Source organism: Electrophorus electricus, chromosome 10, assembly GCF_041902795.1.
Source record: "Electrophorus electricus isolate QZ-2024a chromosome 10, ASM4190279v1, whole genome shotgun sequence".
NCBI classification, from domain to species: Eukaryota; Metazoa; Chordata; class Actinopteri; order Gymnotiformes; family Gymnotidae; genus Electrophorus; species Electrophorus electricus.
In genome coordinates, this window is record NC_137506.1 from 26,210,504 (window position 1) to 26,231,088 (window position 20,585).

At 38.8% G+C, this 20,585-nt stretch overlaps 2 protein-coding genes across 11 annotated transcripts in view; both read right to left on the reverse strand.

The window, feature by feature from the left end:
• Nucleotides 1–3,573, reverse strand: part of fancm (FA complementation group M) — a 30,204-nt gene extending 26,631 nt beyond the window's left edge. For 7 of the 10 annotated variants that reach the window (XR_014125495.1, XR_014125494.1, XM_081721289.1 and 4 more), the window contains exons 1-4: nucleotides 2,297–3,572; nucleotides 1,694–1,866; nucleotides 1,502–1,579; nucleotides 775–933 (exon numbers count right to left, since the gene is read on the reverse strand). Coding sequence is in view for 8 of the 10 variants with exons in the window: in XM_081721289.1 (XP_081577415.1) it covers nucleotides 775–933; nucleotides 1,502–1,579; nucleotides 1,694–1,866; nucleotides 2,297–2,963 (1,077 nt within the window). In the remaining 2 variants the exon portion in view is untranslated. Of the gene's footprint in view, nucleotides 1–774; nucleotides 934–1,501; nucleotides 1,580–1,693; nucleotides 1,867–2,296 lie in introns of all 10 variants that reach the window. The other 3 variants (XM_081721292.1, XM_081721293.1, XM_081721288.1) reach the window with 2 other exon arrangements.
• Nucleotides 3,574–5,062: 1,489 nt separating this feature from the next.
• On the reverse strand, nucleotides 5,063–19,644 carry togaram1 (TOG array regulator of axonemal microtubules 1). The gene is made up of 19 exons (XM_035533127.2): nucleotides 18,242–19,644; nucleotides 16,493–16,556; nucleotides 15,030–15,161; nucleotides 14,522–14,779; nucleotides 13,763–13,947; nucleotides 12,948–13,180; nucleotides 12,534–12,619; nucleotides 12,252–12,407; nucleotides 11,927–11,977; nucleotides 11,540–11,709; nucleotides 11,090–11,258; nucleotides 10,773–10,994; nucleotides 9,477–9,594; nucleotides 9,153–9,258; nucleotides 8,618–8,853; nucleotides 8,077–8,235; nucleotides 7,624–7,750; nucleotides 7,038–7,150; nucleotides 5,063–6,860 (listed from the first exon to the last, which is right to left on the reverse strand). Exons 1-19 carry the CDS (start codon nucleotides 19,274–19,276, stop codon nucleotides 6,806–6,808), a joined length of 3,675 nt encoding a protein of 1,224 aa, XP_035389020.2. The 5' UTR covers nucleotides 19,277–19,644; the 3' UTR covers nucleotides 5,063–6,805.
• Nucleotides 19,645–20,585: the final 941 nt, after the last annotated feature.

The window sequence follows — 20,585 nt, forward strand, 5'->3', positions numbered from 1 at the left end:
GTTTAAAAAATACTTTTTGAGAATGTCAGATGACCTAAACTGTAACTTAATGTGCCAACATGTCACTGACCTTAATTTTTAACAATGTAAAACATTTTCTACATATTCAACCACTATATGTATTGACAATTTAGACTCTTTATACTTTTTAATTCTTTACCATGTGAATGTATTTTTCAGATTTCAGATATATTCCAACCAGATGTGCCCAACCCTAGTATCTCTACAAAACATCAATATACATGTCCTCTTTAAAATATATTTGCAAAAATGCAAGTGAAAAAGTCATAGTATTTAATATATAATTTACCTAAAACAAGACACTTGAAATTAATGTAGTGAATATATGCATATCTAAAGTCGTTCCAGAAATACACATGCTCTGAAACTGTATTAGCCTGCCTCTGCCTCCCAGCTGAATGCAGTCTCTGTTGGTAAGTTCTAATTCTAATAAACCATTCAAACACTAAAGATGTGCTCCATGAAAAAGATCAAACACAGTTTTATGAGTCAGTTCAATACCATGTACATACATTTCATGTGTTTAGTCAGGCTTCAGAAAATTCCCAAAAGCTTCACAGAGTAGAGTATTGGCTGAGCACACACAGTCGGACATATATTACAGTTGAACATGCACCTTCAGTTAGTTGCAGAACTTCCAGAGGTTCATGGTATTAAAATATAAGGCCATTACAGTGGGCCACAGCCCAGCTAGCTATTCTTTCCATTTGCTATCAATAAACAGGTAGAGCACTCAGAGGTCACATGTCCTACCTGAAGGTAACGAGTGTGGTATCCCATGAGTGACTCTCCTAGGGGGACAACAATCTTTTCCAAACTGCGTTGGTGGGAGTGGGCTTGAATGTCTGGGCTCTCCTCCGACCGCAGCTCTATGTGCGAGATCAGCAGATTGGTGATGACTTGCTGCACAGCCTACACAGAAACACACAGGCATCAGGCACTCATGTTGATCACATACAGCAAACCAGTGCAAATGCTGCACTAGCTCAACTGGAAACCTTAAAAAAATTCCACAATAAGATTAATGAAATAATTCAGGCATTATTTGTTTATATATACATGTATGCATATCTAGAACAAATACCCATTTATCGTGTTTATTCACATTATTATTCAAATGAGGTTATTAACAAAAATACCTCAATAAATCAAGCGAGCTCAGACTTAATGTTTACAAAAAAGTGAAATTATTAGGTTAAGGCCAATGTATGCTTGCACAGGGTAACCACTTTTTAACTAGGTTTTTTAGGTCATTGATACACATGTACTTACACACTACATATATTAGGTACATTTTGTAGTTACAGGCTACCACTTTATTGGTCAATTTTAAATGTTGGCAACTTACTTGTTCCTTCCTATTAAGTAAGTAAACAAGAATTACTGAATTATGTAGTAATACTACACAGTAGCGATATACTGTTACTGTTATTGACCTTGAGAGCCTCATTTTAAAAGGAGAGACATTAACGATACACACCTTCATGTCTCCACCCGGTGTAGCACTGAGCGCCAGGACACGAAATTGTTTTGTCTGGTTCCATAATTCCCGGACCACCTAAAGGACAAGGTTGAGCACATAATTTAAAGTAGTAACAGATGGCCTTTCATACACATGAAAACGACACTTCCAAAGACTCAAAGCAAGCGAAAGAAAAGCATCACTAAGCACCTGACAATACGCATGATTCCCAGATGCCTTATGCGCCTCATCAATAACCACACACTTGACCTCAGGAGCTGGACATGTATTTCGCAAAAGGTCATTCACCATCACCTGCGGGGTAAGAAAGAACACCCGCCTGGTCCTCCACAGCTCTCTCCGCTGTGGTGCTGCAGTGCCACCTAAAGGATCAAAGCAGAATGGGGATAGTTGTAACCACCAGACAAATAATAATACTGACAATTTAACAAATACAAGTGAGCAAGGCTTCAACATTGTAGTAAAAGAGAAATGGACTATTGCAGTTTCAACTTTGTACTGTAAACACTTTAATATAAGGGCCTTCTGTTTTGACATTTATATCTGTGCTGCTCCTAAACTATACAATATTTGAGTTACATTTGTACTCTGGTTCTGTTTGAAACATTTTCTAAGGTGCAATATGTCTGAACAAACTGTTGGTTTTGTTTTTTAGTAAGTTTTTACTTTTAGTAAACAGTATGAAAAGCAGTACATTACTCAATATGTCATACAGAATATGTGCTTAAATCAGTGGACCACAGCCTCATTGGACAAGGGATGGACACAATGACAAATAGGATTTCTGCATACCTGTCAACTCTGCCATGTGGTGCTGTGGTATCCCCATCACTTTGTAACATGCTTCAATCTGCTGGGCTACAAGCGGTTTAGTGGGGGCCATAAAGACTATTTTTCCTGAAGGATACCAACGGTAGAAGTTATACATGACAACAGAGGCTATGAACGTCTTCCCAAGGCCGGTGGGCAGGCATACCAGCGTATTTTGGAATAAACATTCTTCAGATATCTTCAGCTGATAGTCCCTGATAGGGAAGTTCGTAGGATAGATCCAAACCTTTCCTGAGGAGCTGTCATAGCCGGGAAGATCCGCGTAAGTTTCGGTAGAATCCCTTAGCCCTATGGCATCAGTTGTTAAATCACCACTTTGGCCGCAGTCTTCCAGAGACTTTTCCGCCTCATAAACAGCTACCAGTATCAAGTCATCATCCAGCTCCTGGTCGTCATTAGGTGACTGCCTCGACTGATTGGCTGCAGTTCCTTGACCAATCTCACGCCAAAGGGAGCCACGAGAAGATGCGGCGTTCTCATTTTGCCTTGTATTCTTTGCTTGTGAATCGTTCGTACTTCCTTTACGCCGACGCGGCGCCTTTTCCCTTACATCTTTATTAAGAATAGTTGTCTTGGGAATACTTGTGCCCCATGTTTGAAACAAGGTCCTTTGATTTGTATTGTTCATTTTATCATGAGAGTATGTAAAGAGGCCACGTTCTGTTCAGTGCAGTAAGCTCATCCTGTGAACTTAGTAGCTAGAATATCTTGGACACGCCATGACAGTTAATTGTGCTAGCTAGCTAATTTTATGTTAGCTGGGTTGATATTATAAATAGGCATTGCAATCAGAGGCCGGATACTGACTGTGCTGTTGGCTTTAACATATACTCGGCAGACTTCGGAGTTTGACATCGGTTTTTTTTTAAGTTAGCAGTCAGATCAAAGCCAGCAAACACTCATTTGCTAACTGATTACACGTTAGGTTGTAACATCTAGACTAACTCCAGATATTTTCTAGCCAACTATACTGACTCGCTGGCTGGCTAAATTACCCAGAGAGCTAACGCTAAGCTAGTAGAGAAAAACTGCAGACGTCCAATCCTGAACTCTTGTTTTACTTTAAAAAGAACATTCTAGCTCCTGTGCTGTACCAGACAACCACGAACACAGGATAACGTGCAGACAAACTACGGTAATGCTACCTACCTTCTTTGATAGCTCAGCCACTAACGGTTAACATTAGCCAACCTACAATGTTATCGAATGTAGCGTGCAAGTATGTAGGCAACCTCTTCCGAGTTAAATGAGGCAAGCGTCTTTGCGTTTATGAGCAATAACTCGCGCATGTATTGCGCAAGCACTTACTACCGCTTCATCTTTAACCAGAGTACATTGCAGTTACTCCATAGAATCTCTCACACACGTATGTGTATGTATATATCCATATATGTTAAAGACAACATTTTCTACAAGATCTGGCAAGAATCGTCCCATAGATAATTCCTTAACTCTAAACTTATGTTTGTCTAAGAATTTAAGTTAAGAAAAGTAAGTAGGGATTCTAAAATGGCACCCTTGTGTACAAACCTCTGATGGATTTGTTGAGAAACATTTTTTAAAACATTTTATTGAATTTGTACCCACAGAATTGATAAGATAGACTGATAACATTTTTTGGTATCGCTTCCTTAACAGTTGAAGAGCTCCAACTGTTTTTTTTCTTCCTTCTCCAAGTTCCATCCATCTCTGGAATATACCTGGAGTATTAGCATGAAGATGGATTTTTGATTGCAGACTTAGCCTAATTGAAACAATGTCCAGTATAAATACTATCATCCAATATAAAGCAACAAACTCTCACACTTATAGTAAAACTTTTTGCATTTTGGGGTGAAAATGAAGACATCCTCCAGAAAAGTATGGAAATGTGTGAATATTTTCTTGACTCTGGATTTCCTAGGGAAGTCATAGATGATGATTTTGCTTGTTTTACATGTTCAGAGAACTGACCCAAAAAATCTGCTGTCAAGGCAAGAATTCCTTTGGTTCTCACTCATCATCCTACAAATAAAAATGTGGCTAGTATAATACTTAAACAACTTCATAATTCTCCAGGATGATGCAGAAACCAACTTCTTTTTTAAGTATCCTCCACTAATCTACAGACAAGACAAAACCAAAGACATCCTTGTCAAGAATGAGATGACCATTTGGAAAATGACTGGTACTGTAGCCTGCAAACACTAGATGTGCTACATGTAAATGAATTAATGAAGCCACTAAAATATTTAGTACAAAATAATCAGTTGTTACCCCCCATTCCTTCTCACACATTACTGCAGGAGTTGTCTATTGTATTAGTCATGAAAGAATTAATCAACATTAAAATAACAAAGAGAAGGCTTGCTCATCGATTTGTTGAACACCTTCTGACCACCAGAATTAAGCATCTGTCATTTCTAGTTGCAAGGCATTCTAATGGTAATGGACATTGTATTAATGAGATTGTATTAATCTGTTTGCATTGCCAGTTGTTGCTATGGCAGCAATGAAGTTAGGAAACTCAAAGAAAAAAACAAACAAAAAAAACTGATCTAGTGTCAGAACTTTAAAACCCCATAGAATAAATGTCATGTTTTATACCTCTAAATGTTCTAATATAAACAAGGTCCACCTTCTAGAACTTCATAAGCATTTTGGTTGCACAGTAATGAAGGACCTCTGTTCAAAATGTCCCAAAATAATAAATCAATCATATATGTATTAAACATGAAATCCCTAGTGTTTACATAAATAAAAACTTTATTATATAGATCAATCTCTGTCTTACACCATCTTGAGAAACATGTTCCATATAAGTTAACATTACATATGGAAATAGCTAAGACTGGCACTATACAGAATGAGAATTACACCTCCGGGCATGAATTTAATTGTTTACTATAAACGCATCTGTTAGTCTGATGATAGCTTTCATCAAGTGTTTTGCTTGTTACCATTCACCAAAAATACAGCTGTTTTACATCCAAAGTTATTCAGGCATCTGTGCAAGAAAATATATCTGACTAATTTGACTAAAGTACAAATTATTTTTACTCCACCAATAAATGTGGTCATGCAAAAGACTAGGACAGGTCCCACTTATAACATAGGCCATAATCAATCAGTTAGTAACTCATTAAAAGATTGTTCATCTATGCGCAAAATGTACATTACATACTGCAACATCATACAGCATATAATAAGCTAATACTGTGCCATTACACTTATTAGCTATACAGTACAAAAGTAATTTTGTAAATTATAACATTTTTAATTTTAAAACAACCATTTAAGACTCCCCATTGAAAAGTCTCGTTACGCATACCAAACAACAAAATATACATCCTTGTTCCTTGTGCATGCGACAAATTACATTCTGCACGATTACCTCAGGATATGTCAACAGGAAGCAACAACAGTCATAGAACAATATATATTTATAGTCACCATGACAACAGTTATAATGATAGTGTTAGTATTTCAAAGTGCAAAAAGAGTAGTGCTCCTAGGAGTGTTGAACCTGATACCATTAGTTAAAATCTTTAAGGATTTAGCTTTCTGCTAATTCAAAACATTAAAAAGTTTGACTTTCATTGTCTCACTTTTTAATTTAAAGTGCAGGCAAGGTAAAAAATGCAACAACATCTCCATCTTCAAGTAAAATCCATGTTTTTGTCAGATGGGGTTTGTTTTGGTCTGGAAATCTGGGTGGCAGATCTCAGGGGATTGGGAGGTTCTTCACAAACTCTTTTAGGCTCTTGTGGATATTGGAAGGTTGGGAAACAGCACAATCCAGCAATGCTGGGCCCCTAACCAGCTCCCTAACCAGCTCTTTAAAAAGAAAAGAAAGTTTTAAAAATGATAAAAAGAAAAGAAAAATCAACCACTAAGTGCTCTGTAACCTCGAACTCCTCAGGACCTCATGAGGCAGAAAATTAGAAACATAAAGAACATGGAACATGCATGGTTTAATTAAATAATTATTATTTTTAACTATAACTACTTTTCACATCCTTCTATGTAGCAAGTAACAACATTTCTCATTAATTCTATATTTATTTATGACAGAAGCATGTTCTCAGTCTACAATGATTTCAATCAATTAAAATGACTGCATTTGGTAACTATCCCATATACGAGATCCTATTCAAATGGGATTACTCTCTGGCATTTGCTTGAAGTAATTATGTAATTTCTGGTATATCTTGACTCAAAACATGGCCCTTATGGCTTCCTGAAACTTTGTTTCTTTACAAATGTAATTATAACTGTAGAATGTACATAAATCAGCAACTGTAGAATTTTTCTGTATACACATCCATAAAAGACTAGACACTGTGTATATTGTATATTTACCTGCAACTTTATCAACAAGATCCACCTTGGTAAATGTACTGTACTTTAAGAATATTCGATTTTATCAAGTAATTTATTTGAGTATGCCCGTCTGGGGATGCCTGCGTGCCCGCTAGGGGGCGTGGTGCATTATGGATCCGGTCTTGTCTGCAATGCTGTGGACCTGTGCTTGCTGGCGTCTTTGCTGAACACACACAACAAGAGAGAAAATGTAAGGATTGGTTTATTGTAATAAAAAGAAATTGAATGTGGTTACAATAAATTTAAAACAACAACAAGATAATCACCATCAAAAATTAGAAAGATTAAAGCAGTTTCAATAAGAACTCATGTTTTTTGCTTTGATTGTTTAAAAATTCACCTGCTGACAATCTGAGGTTGACGGTTTAGAGAGGAGGCATGCCTCATTCCACCGCAAGGGATATAGCGCCTGCCTCGAGCTGAAGGGGTATCCTGAGGCTTCTCACCCGGGACCTAAATCCACATCAGCATCACTGGGTGATGACTCTCCAGATAATGAAGACCAAATGTTCTTTCATACTTTGTTTCTAACTACTGGGTCTGGGACTGCACTGTGCAATATCTATACCTTACTGTAAATACAATATTTGAACTATTATAATGGGAGATCACAAACTATTTACTAGGAGACAACTGTATTGCCTCATCTTTTTGTACACTGACATCTTTAATATATGATTTTGGCTTAATATATTTGTTGTATATACATACTGCTGTGTACAATGTGTGGTGCCTTGCACTGCTCTGTACTTTAGTATTTGTTTAAAACATTTGTCTACCTTGTCTGCTCTGAGATGGGTTTCACTAATACTGTGAATAAGTTTAGTGAATAAGATTTGTTTAGTGAGTAAGCTTACAGCATAGTGGCTGAATGGAATTAAAAATCCTAATCATATATACAAATAGACACTGTGCTGAATTGTCACCTTGGATTTCAGAGTGAGGACAGTGGCCCTGATGGTGGCCAGGTCTTTGGTAGGGATGTACTTTTCCACCATCTTATCAAAGTCGTGATGAGACGACAGGAACAGTAGCATGCGGCGACCAAAGTACCTGAGACAAATAACAGCCCCGTTCCCATGAGAGAACCATGAGGGAGGAACTTAAGGGTGACTCACAGCACAGCAACAAATTGTACCAGTCTACTACATTTACTACAATTAAGCAGAGTCCAATATTTATTAGTATATTTATTTTACCAGGACACAATTCCAGTTGCCAAGACACTCTGTGTCTAAAAAACTTCTATTACTCTACAATTTAGCTGCATTTGCTGACTTCAGAGTGTCATAGTTGGGAGACTAAAAGAATAAGCCAAAAGATTACTATCTGGGCATGTGAAAAGCTTTGATAGTTTTCCTTCTGATCCTGGTACCAACCTGGTTTCTTGGGAAGAGTCTTGCGCCAACTTGGAGACTGCAGGTAGAATTCGATCAGTCACATCTTTTGTCCCAGACAATAAGTGGTCAGCACCAATCTTCTCTATCAGAGTAGCCAAATGCTGAGAAGTGCACTTTCTTACTACAGCATTCAAATGACTTTTGAGGAGAACACAAACGAGAAAAGAGAAGGAAATATTTAAAAGGCACTCAAAAAAGAATGACATAATAACAAATATGTAGTAATCTAGTCAATGTATACAGTGCAATGTTTAACTCTTTCATCTTTAAAGTAACTTAATACTCTTATCTATGAACTAAAGGCATAATCAAATTATCCTATTCTATTTGATGGCTTTAAAAAAATCTTTAAGAGGATAAATCAACAAAAATACTGTCCAATGCCAAAAAACATTTCGAAACACCAAAGGATAAGTGAAAATAATAGCAAACAGCAGCCAAAGCGCTCTCATTTGTTGGCCTCTTGACTGCTGCAGCTAGATGAAAGCTATAGCTGAAAGCTAGCTGCAAGTTAACTGACCCGAGTCCTCCAGCGAGAAGAGCGTTCATGCTTCGGGTGGGGGTGCAGTTCTGCACCATGCAGTCCAGGGCTGTGTCCACATCCTGCCTAATAAAAGCATTGGACTCTCCTGCTTTGTGGAGGAGGACCTTGGCTGTAGCTTTCACCTCCTGGTCCATACCTTTCTGCAGGCCAGAGTACAACTCTCCCAAGGTCACCACCGCCACGCGTGACACTCCAGAGCGTAGGTTCTGAACCTGGGGGAAGGAAGACATTCCAGCTTGTGTTATGCCAAGAAATGGCTTCATCACTCATTATTAGTTAAATATGGCATCTAAAATGCCGTTAGATGAAAATTGTTTTTATAATAATTTCAAGCATTATACTAACTTTACTGAAAGATCTGTGTAGTTTTTGGCAGCAATGTCTCAATAACATATGCTGATGGTGTATGACAAAAAATTAAATGGTATTATAGGTTCATTTTAGGAATCAGACAGATTCACAGGAAGTTACAAGGAGTCAGACGCAATAGTGAGCAGATATAGTCACTTACCTCTTGATTAAGAACAAGGCAGACATCATGAAGCCTACTACTAAGCACATCAGAGTGATACCGTGCTAAACTACGCATGAGTATCAGGCCATCAATCTTCTTCTCCCTGTATGAAAATATTGGACAAACACAAACTGTAAAAGTAGGCTATCATAACTGAAAAAAGGTTATGAAAGAGGGGACATAAGGAAAAAAGTGATAGCAATAAAATCACTTTACTAATTTCTAAGCATATGTATCATATATGCAGAAAATCATAAATTACTAAACTGTTTTACTTGACCCTAGCCAAATGCTTCATAATTTTACAGGTATGAGATTTACCAGTCATCAGAGCTAAGCAGTCTGAAGCTCTGAGTGAGAGCAAGGTCCGGTTTAGAAAACGGCCGCAAAGCCAGCTGCTCATGGGGATTCTTCCTGGGGGTTCCTGGTGTGAGTTCATCTAAAGAGGAATACCGCACCACAAACAAACTGGCTACTTATTTTAGGGCTACCAGTTCAATTTGTTACAAATCAACTTGACTGCAAAACATAACATTATTCAAGATGGCCAACTACATTTAATGGCCTTGCACAGTATTTTTTCTCCTTACTCAAAGTGTTGTATTAGCTGGAAGTATGTGATTATCTTCATACTTCTGCTTCAGTTCAGTAGTTACTGGGCATTGTAGAGTGCATAAAACAACCTCTAATTGTTTTATTTTTTGTATACCGCCTAACTTCTATTTAGGACTTACACTTTATGTGGTGCTATCTTTGATGTCACAGATAACACTAGTTGACTATAGTGAATCCTAAGCTATGTAATATTGCATATACATGAACTGTGAAATCAACTGACCCTACTACACTTCAATCACTGCACATAGCTCTTCTCAAGGAACAGAGATGACATGTACATACAAATGCTCAGTTTTTGTATACAAACGGGAAAAGGGTTACTCTACATTTTATTCCAGAAAACAAGACCAAATCAAGGTTGCTCAAATTTCTTTCTGGGGTCTAAGTGACACCCAATACAAGAGTTTGTAGCAAGCATTTTACTGTGAAATAATTTGCAAACTGAGCTCAATACAGCTCTAGATTTGTCTGCCGACTATAACTGAAACACAACACCTTTCCCCACACTTACTGGAGGTAATATTGATAAGTTAGTAAGTCTTTGATATTAATTAACAGTCATTGTTTTCATTCGACACTTTATTCAATTCCGTAGCAAGTAATGGAAAATACAGCAAAACGTTAGTACATGCAAACGTTTGCTAATTTTGTGCAATTTGGGTCCACAAATGTATTTTTTATAACGTTATGATACACCAACACTATTTGAAATTACCATTCTGCTGTTTGAGGTCCACGCCCAAACAGCAGAATGGTAAAAGGACAACACTCTTTTCAATGTCGTTTTATGGTTAAAAAAAATGATAGTAGGAAGGTGACTGGAATATTTAACATTCTTTGAAATATATATGTTTGCTTTTTTTGGTTTTTTTTGCATTTTTAAAAAAACAACTGTGCAGGGCCTTTAAAACACAATTGTGTGATACAGTGTTTAGAGCAAATCTATTTACTCAAGAGCAGTGACCATGCATTAAGCGCAGAATAACAGGTGACACTCACCAGAGCAGTTTGAAAGGGGTGGACATGCTCTGTTCAGACTGGGGGCTTGTTGGCGTCGTGGCAGCATGCGTCTGGAAGGAGCCGTGGGAGGGCTGGGATGAATGGGGGGACTCAAACTTTTGACCAGGCTTCTGGGTGTGTGTGTGCTGTTGGGGCTCGAGGGCAAATCATCCAGGAGTTCAGCCTTCGTGGATGCTAGAACACTACCGTTGAGCTGCAAATCTGATGGGAAGGAGATTAACAGGCTATGGTGAATACAGAGCTTCCATGAGTCTCAGTAAGCACGAGGAGGAGCATTCATTGAGGTCAACCGTTACCTTTCAGAGATGCCGCGTCGTCTGAGCCCACGTCACATGCTATGTGTCTAAAGTTCTGCTTCAATCGTTGCATGTTCTGCCACTCCCCCTGTATAGGCGGAACTTCTTGCTGCTCCAGACGATGTTGATGCATCTTATCCCTTGCAAACCTAGACAGCTTTACCCTCTCCTACAAATACACATACATGAATAACCACATAGCATCTCTATTCAAGACTGTCAATCAGAACCTGGAGGACCAGACTGAAATTATGCAACGTAGGAGTCAATTTGCATTAAAATCTTATCAAATCTTTATTTTATCAAAATTTTACTGTCAAACTGGCAACAAAATCATTCCATATCAACAACACATTCAAAAACCACTGCTGAAGTTAGGAAAAATTAAAGTAAAGGGAATCAATAAATATTAGCAGATTGTTCAATAAAACAAAATAAACATTGTCTCACCGCTGCTTTTTCTGGCTCAGTGCTTTCTTCCGAATCCATATGGCCAGCTGAAACAGCATGGCCATACACCCCAATCAGTGGCTCCCTGGGGGGTTTTCTTACCAACTCCTCCTGTTCTGGGGACAGAGTCACTCCAGGGTAGCAGGGAGCACCAGTGAAGCCAAAAACTCCTGTCATGGTGATAAAAAGGCAAAGCCACATCAACCTCTGTGTACTTCACATATGGAGAAACACACCAGTCAAAAGTGAAGGCAGCTGCATTACAATCACAGTAAACAGTTTACATTTTCACCCTGTAATTGGCATCCTTGTTACCAACTATCAAGTTCTTACTCAAAATGTGATTAGATATCACAAAGATAGCACAAAAAACAGATAAATTCCAACCTCTGCCAACTACTCCCTCCGACATGTCCTGAATGCTATGCATTTGAGATCCTGAAAAACACAATACATGCCGACCTATACATCTTCATGAAAAATGTAATAACTCCAAATACAACAGCTGAATTTATACTGGTTGCTTTATGAGGCAGAAAAAACATGTCTCTGGGTACAGGCATAGCGATGGGCAGGGGACTAATTATTTGTAGCATAGAGCTTCCAAAGCAATTTTTACTCATGTAATATAGGGTTAGGTTTTTGTTGTTGTTGTTTTAGCAATGTTTCATCTGACTTAAGATCATTTCCAGGAGAGCAAGAGTGAGCTCACCTTTGACAGGCCTGAGGGCACGGAGAGGCTCTCGACCAGCAGGCCTGGTTTGTGGAGGCGACATTGCTTTCTCTGCTGGTCCATTACAGTATGCTACTCTCTGACCTACTACGTTTACGCTCAAATCAGAAAGAACCTTTTCTTGCTGTTGGACATCTGCAATGCAATTCACATTCAAATCTGTAAATGCATTCTGACTTAACTCCTCCACATATATGTGGTATAAAACCATTTTGTGGGGTGTAGTCACTGGGCTAAAAGAAATAGTGAAAGTACACACACCTTGAGGACCTGCTTCCATGGAGGAAGAAGTTTTCTGTCTTCCTGATGGTACTCTAGCAATAGTTTTTGCTGCTGAGTCCCTAGGGCTGCAATGATTTCAGCAACATGACATTTATTTGAGTGCATATCAAATTCCAGCACAATGCACAGCATAAAATAAAGGATTTACAAACTTTTCAAAATTGGTGTTGCTGTATGTGATTGCTGTTCATTGCTTGACTTTGCTACCAAACAATCAGCTTGTTGGCCTGCTTCCCTCATAAAGGAAATAAAATGAATCCAGTAATGGAGAACAAAAATACTCCTTAAAGCAGGAAGACTTCCAATTCTAAGTGAATGGGTGATTAACTCAATGCTGAACCATTATCATAGATTCATTCATATATGTATATAAGAGCAAGACCAGTCATCTACCTGATCTTGGTGCCATTGGTGATGGTGGAAGTTGGGGGTGAATAGAGGCTGGACAGGCTGCTCTCGCTCAGAGGGCTGGTCAAAGATGGTGAGGTGTGAGAGGGGGAGTCTGTACTCGGCTCCAGCTTCACAGCAGAGTCTGGGCTGTTGGGTTCTGGGTCAGAGCCACTCGCGCTTACCTTGGCTCGCTTCTTAGCCACATTATTACGCAAGTAGCGAAGGGAGTTCATCATCTGCAACATAACCAGAGTCTATCAACCCAAATGCATTTGACAGAAATGCAAATGAAAATGCAAACTGTTTGGTTTATCGGTCAAGTTCAAGTACATAAAGCAATACTACTGTATGCATATAGTGTGAGAATCATCCAGATGTGTTTGGAAGAACATTCAGGTGAAAAATTATTAATGACCTGGCCGCCACCTCCACCACCACTTCCTGATATCATCCTCACTGAACAACTGAGATAAACTCAAATGAACTATCAGAAGGAATCATCACAGAAATCACTGCTGAAGGGCAGCTAAGTAAAACATGATGCCATCATGTTCAGCTTTAACACAGGGATGCTAAAGCAGCATTATTATGTGACTGCCATAATATTTGCCAGCTTTTATTAGAATCAAACATGAGTTAATGCACTAAAATCCAGGCTTTTCTATTTTTCTGGTCACCAAGTATTTAATGGTTCCAAAGTAAAACATTTGCAGGCAGCAACAAAAAAAAAAGTGTTGCAGTATCAGTTAAGTTACTGCATCTGAAACAAGAAACTGGGGAACTCCACCTATGTATACGCAACACATTTCACTACTGACCTCCTCCCTGTCCACTGGCTCCTCATCTTGGTGGGAATTCCTATCAGGCAGCTCTTGCTGCAAGGTATCCTGCACGGATTGCCGTATGACCGGGGAGGTGGGTGGATGATGAGATGGTGATGAGATGGTGCTCGCCCACAAAGTACGCGCAGGCAGTGGGGAACACCTGTTGGATCCAACTTCACCTGCAGGGAGTGTGATGGGCAATGTATTCACTTCAATATACAGGGTAACCGAATACAAAGCCATCAAGTATGTAAATTTAACAGTGCCATCTAAGCCTGTAAAATAAGGCAACCCATCAGAAATCATTAGCAGAAAAGTTACTATAACATTTCATTGCCTCAGCACAAAGTACACCGCTGATGTTTTTCTATCTAAAAAAGAGATAAAGCCCTGAAAGTGCCACTGAAACATGATTCAAACTAGACCAAAAAGGGACATCATCTCATATGTATCTTTCCAAAGCTTAATTAACGGCAGTGCAATAAAGTATTATCGAACGAAGAATAACTGAAAGCAAGACATCCATTCCAGATTAACTAGAGCTCATGTAAATGTGTGACCCAACAATGATTCAGTTTCTTTTTTATTTTTTTTTTAACTGAATCCTGAAATCTTACATTTCAATACAATTTGATATTTCAGTATGATTCATTTTTAATTCTGACACTGCTAAATACTGAAGAGCCAAAAATGCTTTGGCAGTTTCCCACTGAACAAAGACACATTTTCTAAGCAATGTAGCTATGCCCTCACCTGTTTTATCCCCCCATGAGCTGGGGTCCCTGTGACGAGGGATCGTATCCCGCTTGTTGGGCCATGTATTGGACATGGACAGTGAGGAGTTTGCATGGCACCTACGAGGCAGGGTGGGAGTCAGCTGCACTCCCGGAAGAGTGGCCAGAGGGTAGGAGGGCAGCAGAAAAGACCCGGGGGGGGTTGGATTGGAAGGAACTGAAAAGGTGCGCTCTACACTGGGGTTACCAGACAGCAAGCGGCTGGCTTTGGGCAAACCTGTATGGAAAAGAGCATCTATTCTCAAGAGAATCTTCCATGACTATTCATTTGGCAGCAAATAATGTTCAGTAGCTCCTTTCATTTGACACTCAGTGAGTGAAGTTTATGGTCAAGTGATGCCTTGATTCCAATTATTCTATTTAGCAATATTTTACAACAAAACAAATCTATTGCAAAAATTATGCAAATGTTCTATTTTCTACATTTTGTATATATAAATAAAGTAAAATCAACACCAACAAGTCACCTCTGTCAGAATCACTGAGGTTAGCTGCTTTTAAAATATCTGGGTCTGCGCCAAGGCTACCGCTTCGACAAAGCCTACCCACTGTCTCTCTTTTCCATCCTGGAGCATCGGGCTGGAAAGGCTCTACTGAACCTGGAGAATGAAACAGAAACAGGAAACTTGAGGACAATTTGAAGCATCAGCTCAGCATATGTAACTAATAGGCACACATCAGACTACAAATGCATACCAAAAAACAACTAAGCGGTAAACAAAAAGTGAGCAATAGCAATTTAGATTTTATAACTAAAGACTTTAACATAATTTTAAGAAAACTTAATCATATGGTTACATTGTTTACAGGAGAGCTCTGTAGGCTCTTCTTGGATTTGAACAGTGCAGGTGGGATCTTTTATCAACAGACTGCAATAAAAGATTCAAGTCTAGTCTTGCCTGCAGTCTTATATTGTCAATGCCAACTAAAATAGGACTTGGTAAAAATCACAAATTCCTTACATCACACAGACCGCTGCAGCACACCAGAGCTCAACACTGGCCTTGTTTCACCCAGTATATTAAAGAAGCTATGTTATATAGATGATTGCGTTTGCAGCCATCTAGATGTGGTATCAGAAGCCAGCAAAGCAACATGACAATGTTTTGTTTGTTTGTTGGGGCGGGGGGGTTAAAATAATGACAAAGTGACAACTATAATCAATATACATGTATAGCCAGTATTATACTAAGCTTCTATATCAATGGTAGGAAGCATTATCATCCTAGGCTAAACAAAACTGCCCAACAAATAATGTGTTTCACCGTAAACCCACCCTGCATGTGGGTGGTCATGGTGCCCACTCTAGTGTGCTCTACTCAGTCATCTACAAACATATCACTGCTAACATTATTACTGGAGCATGAAATACACTCAAATTCAGACTTCCTCTAGTGTTTCTAATAAATACTACTCCCATGTTTCATAATCCACACACTGCTACATTGTGTTAATGCTTCGGTGTGGATTTTAGGATATTTTTCATGATGCCAATTTTTTTTTCCATAAAGTACAGGAATATTGAAAAGTACTGAAGAACGCCCATAGTAATAGCAGCAGTCCGAATACTGATAGAAACCCACTTCAATGTATTCCATGTACTCATACACATTTAAAACTAAACAATGAGTTAACATTTTCATTTCATGTCTTGACCTACATGTTACAAGTCTGGGTGGCATGTTCAAGGACAAATGTCCAGATAAATTAACACACACACACACTAATTAGGTAGATAATTAGATAATTAGCTGCTAATTTCAGGTGTGAAAATGAAAGCATGAGTAAAGGCAGAAACAGTAAAAGAGACACAAGAGACATGGGAATACAAATCAACATGTATTTATAGGTTGTATGTTGAAAACCTAGTAAGAAAATAGGACAAATCTAAAATAGAGGACACAGAGAGAAAACAGAGACATTTACTTACCAGAGTTTGTGCCACAGGTTTCCTGATTCAGCCTCAAGGAGGTAGTGAGATCTTCCACACTAAACTAAAGCAGGAACAACAAAAAACAGTCCCTTATTATTGAACATTTATAAGTAAGCATGTAGCTAACCATGATATTCCTTTTTTTAAAATGGACATCTGTTCTGTTGTAGCTCAGTACACAATGCTGTCTTAGCAAAAATGTACAGGACATTGAGCAATTTTATGCAACTAAATTACAATGAAAATAGTACTGAAACAGTTCAACATGAAAAATAATGGGGGTCATGTTATAAAAATGAAGTGACTCAAAACTTACACATTAGGCAAAACAGTTCAGTTCTGCAGAAGGGCAGTAATGTAAGAAATGTAAGGCTGTAACTTTCATCTTTGGTTATATCTTACATTTTCTCTATAAAATTTCTAGATTCCTTTGATCAGAACTTCTCAGGGGTCATTTTTTTTCACCAAGAGGTATAAAAACAAGATGGGTGTCTAATTCCACAGTGATAACATTACCCAAGACTTCATAATCTTCTCCCTTCATTAAACATTCAACACACTGTCTAACTGCCTGGTTTCCATAAGCAAAACCACACGGCCCTATTATTAGAGACATTAGAGAGATAGATTGGATGGAATTCAGTTTGAATATATTTTTCACTAAAATGCTTGTGAAACAACTCTAGAAAAGCACACACTGACCCCAGATTATTAAAAACAGTTACATATGTTTTGCACAAAACCCCACCTTTTTACTGTTTGCATGCTTACAAAAGAGAAATAAGTCAACAGGATGCCATTGCCTCGCTGAGCTTGAAGTAAACACGCAAGGTGATTTTCAGTGGCAAGGAAGAAACAGTTCCCTAAGGTTTCAACATCTTAATTAAGACAAACTTCACATGCAGGCACAGGGAACAGTGAGACCTTTATCACAATGTCTGCTTTGGGAATATGATAAATTATCTCTTAACGCCAAACAACAGACAACCTTTCTAACAATGGAAACTAAAAGTTGTAGATATGTTGCCAAGAAACATGTAGTGTTACAAACACTTTGTAGATATTTTAAAGATCATTTTAGTGTGAGTCAATGTTATAATGTTAGCTACACCATGCAAGAAAATTAATCTAAGATAGATACCTAGCTTTACCAATTAGCTGTATGTAAAATATATTTTAAACATCTTGCACTAATGCTTGGAACATTAGGCGTTTGATTAAATCTGTGTCTGCGATTTTAAAAGTGTTTTTATCTTCCCTGTTATATCTACTATAATGCCCCATGTTGTGCAGTTTACCAAAGAGTTTTGGGGTCAGCACATGTGTCATGAATTACTTTCAGGTGAACAAGATATGTCATACCCTTTTAACCCACTGGTCCCTTTCTGCTTCGTGGGAGGTTGTAACCAGATCAGCACACTGTCTCTCTTTTCTCTGACAACCGACCCTCTCTAGTGAATCCTTTCTATTTCTATTTGTTAGGTCCTACTCTCTGACCAGTCTGTTAAATCAGGGGGGAATCTGGATATGGTGAAGACTTCAGTTTGAAGCTAAAACACCTGACAGTACATTAATCCTGTCTAAAAGAATACAAAGTTTAGGTTAGGTTGTTTTATTCAACTGCAATTTAGTTTGGAGTTTGGAGCTTCATTCAAAATAGTACATTCTCTCATTTTTAACCTTATTTTTCCTTTTTTGTAATTCTGTGTGTGCATGTAAAATTAACTTCATGAGGTAATCACCCACCTTATCAGATAACTTTGCATTTGATGCACTGCAAGGCTGCTTGTTTACTGAACATGGGAGGCAAGACCTCTCCCAGGGTAGCTTGTTTTTCGCCTTCCTAGCGCTAACTACTCTCTTGTGTGACTGGAGGTCATCTGTAAGAGAACCAAAGCTGCCATAGCCACTCAGTCGATCCGAATCTGGTTCTGTGTGGTGGCTCTGTGCACTGTTAACTCTGCCTCCATTAATAACCCAGTTCAGGTCAGCTTCAGAGCCAAACTGAGGCATTCGCCGTTGACCAGGCTTGGGGATGACCAGTGCGTATTCCACCATACCATCTGCAGACAATCGGGGGAGAATATGCCTGGCTCTTCGTGCCTGTACTGCAGCCATAAGTCCCTCCACATCTCCAGTGAAGTCCAACCTGTTAATGGCCTTCATGAGTGGCTGTTTTTTTCCTGTGTCAAGACAGTAGTCAAAAACAGCAAAGAGCTCCAGAGCAGCATGTCGGACCCTCTTTTTATTGTCTGCAAGATAAGGAGCCACTACAGAACACAGATTGGGGATATTGAAGTCTTTTCTGGGGTGTGTGAGCATAGCAGCTGTGATGATGTTGATGACATCTTCCCTGACTCTGGAATTTTTGTGCCTTAGGTGTCCTATTACAAGTTCCAAAACTTTCTGTGGACCTACAATCCTCATGAGGTGACGAAAAATATTCATGTACTCATTCCGGGGAACAGTCCGTGCGTCCCCCAAAGTTTTGAGGGCCACACATACAATCTGTTTATAATGTCTGTCCACGGCATAGTCCAGCTTTTGAACCAGGAGGCTGATAACCTGTAAAGTGCCATACAAGACTTTGAAGTTTGTATCAGTCAGAAGTCTACGTAAAAAATTGATGAATTCCACAATACTGTCAGAGGAAACGGTTTTCAAGTCCAGCTCTGAAATAATGTTCTTCAGCTCTTCTACCCCATTTGTTCGGTTCTGGTAGTTCTCGTGATCAAGGAGTTGTTCGTGTAACTCCGGCGATATTAGCGCATAAATCATCATTGATCCAATCACTGACTGGAAAAGCAATATAGCCAGTTGGCTAGCTAGCGCATTTCAGCAGCGTGTTGGATAGGTGCTATATCACCAAGTCAGTTTGTCAGGAGCCCAACTTGGAAAGAATCCTAGCTAAGCTAGTTAACCTAGGTTAGCAATCGCAATCGCAGTAACGTTACAGTTCAAGCAACACTGTCCAGTATTGTTGACAATTAGAATATTTACAAAGACTGTGTTCTCCAACAAGAACAAGAATTAAAAAGCACTTTCCTCTTTTGAATTCCAGTACGATCTTGAAAGTTGGGTATATGTAAACACATAGACTTGCTCGGAATTTTCTTCTCAGACCATAGCTCATCGCCTCGACACCCTGGCGTCTGGAATCAAAACGTCACAAACCAACTGCTTCCATGGTGACGCGAGTTCTCGTAACCGCGAAGATTCGAACTCGCGCGTGAAAATATGGGAATTGTGACCAAATATGCTTGACCGTATTGGACCCTAAATTATGTTAATTAAAATGGCCTATAACAATACAACAACTCTGCTTATGTGTAGCTGTTCACAATAACGTTATTCTGCGTCCATATCTCTGTTTAAGGACATTTACATGGTATAAAATCCCAATGGATGTCTGTACTCTAAAAAAAAGCTCAGCAGGTTTTCTAAATTTCACCCGTATGCCCGTGGTTTGTGGGTAATTTCAAATATTTTGCATCTTTTGCATCCACACTAAAACAATGTTATGTTCCAGGGTGTAGGGAACCCTCCAGATTCCAAACTATGTTTGGTATTAAATAGAGTTATTTTGTAATTCTGAACTGTAGCTTTTTTTGTAGACACCAGATGCATACATTAGTTCTGGGTCTACATAGGTTCAGAGAATCCCAAGTGAAGTTAAAGAAATATATTTTTAGTTTTAGAATTAGGCCTAGAGTGAGCCAATAGTGAACTTTCCCAGATATTCCTAATTTAGTGTGTCTGTGCCTTAAACAACCTGGATCTCAACACCACCAAGATGTGGAAATTATAATGTACTTCAGGAAGCATCCTCTTGCACCCTCCTCATTAGTCATTAAGAAACTGGTCAATGCAGTGGAATCCTGCAAATTCATTTCAGATGCAGGATTCTACTATTACAAAGAAAGTACAGAAACGCAGGTATGTCTTAATCAAAAGCTTAATTACATTTTAGGCTCCACTAATGCACAGTCCAGAAACCAGCTGCAGCATATCATTGAGTGCGCTCAGAAAGTCATCTTTCTCTTTCTCTCTTTTCTCTTTCTCATTCCTTGCTGAGCTTCATCAGTCTAGA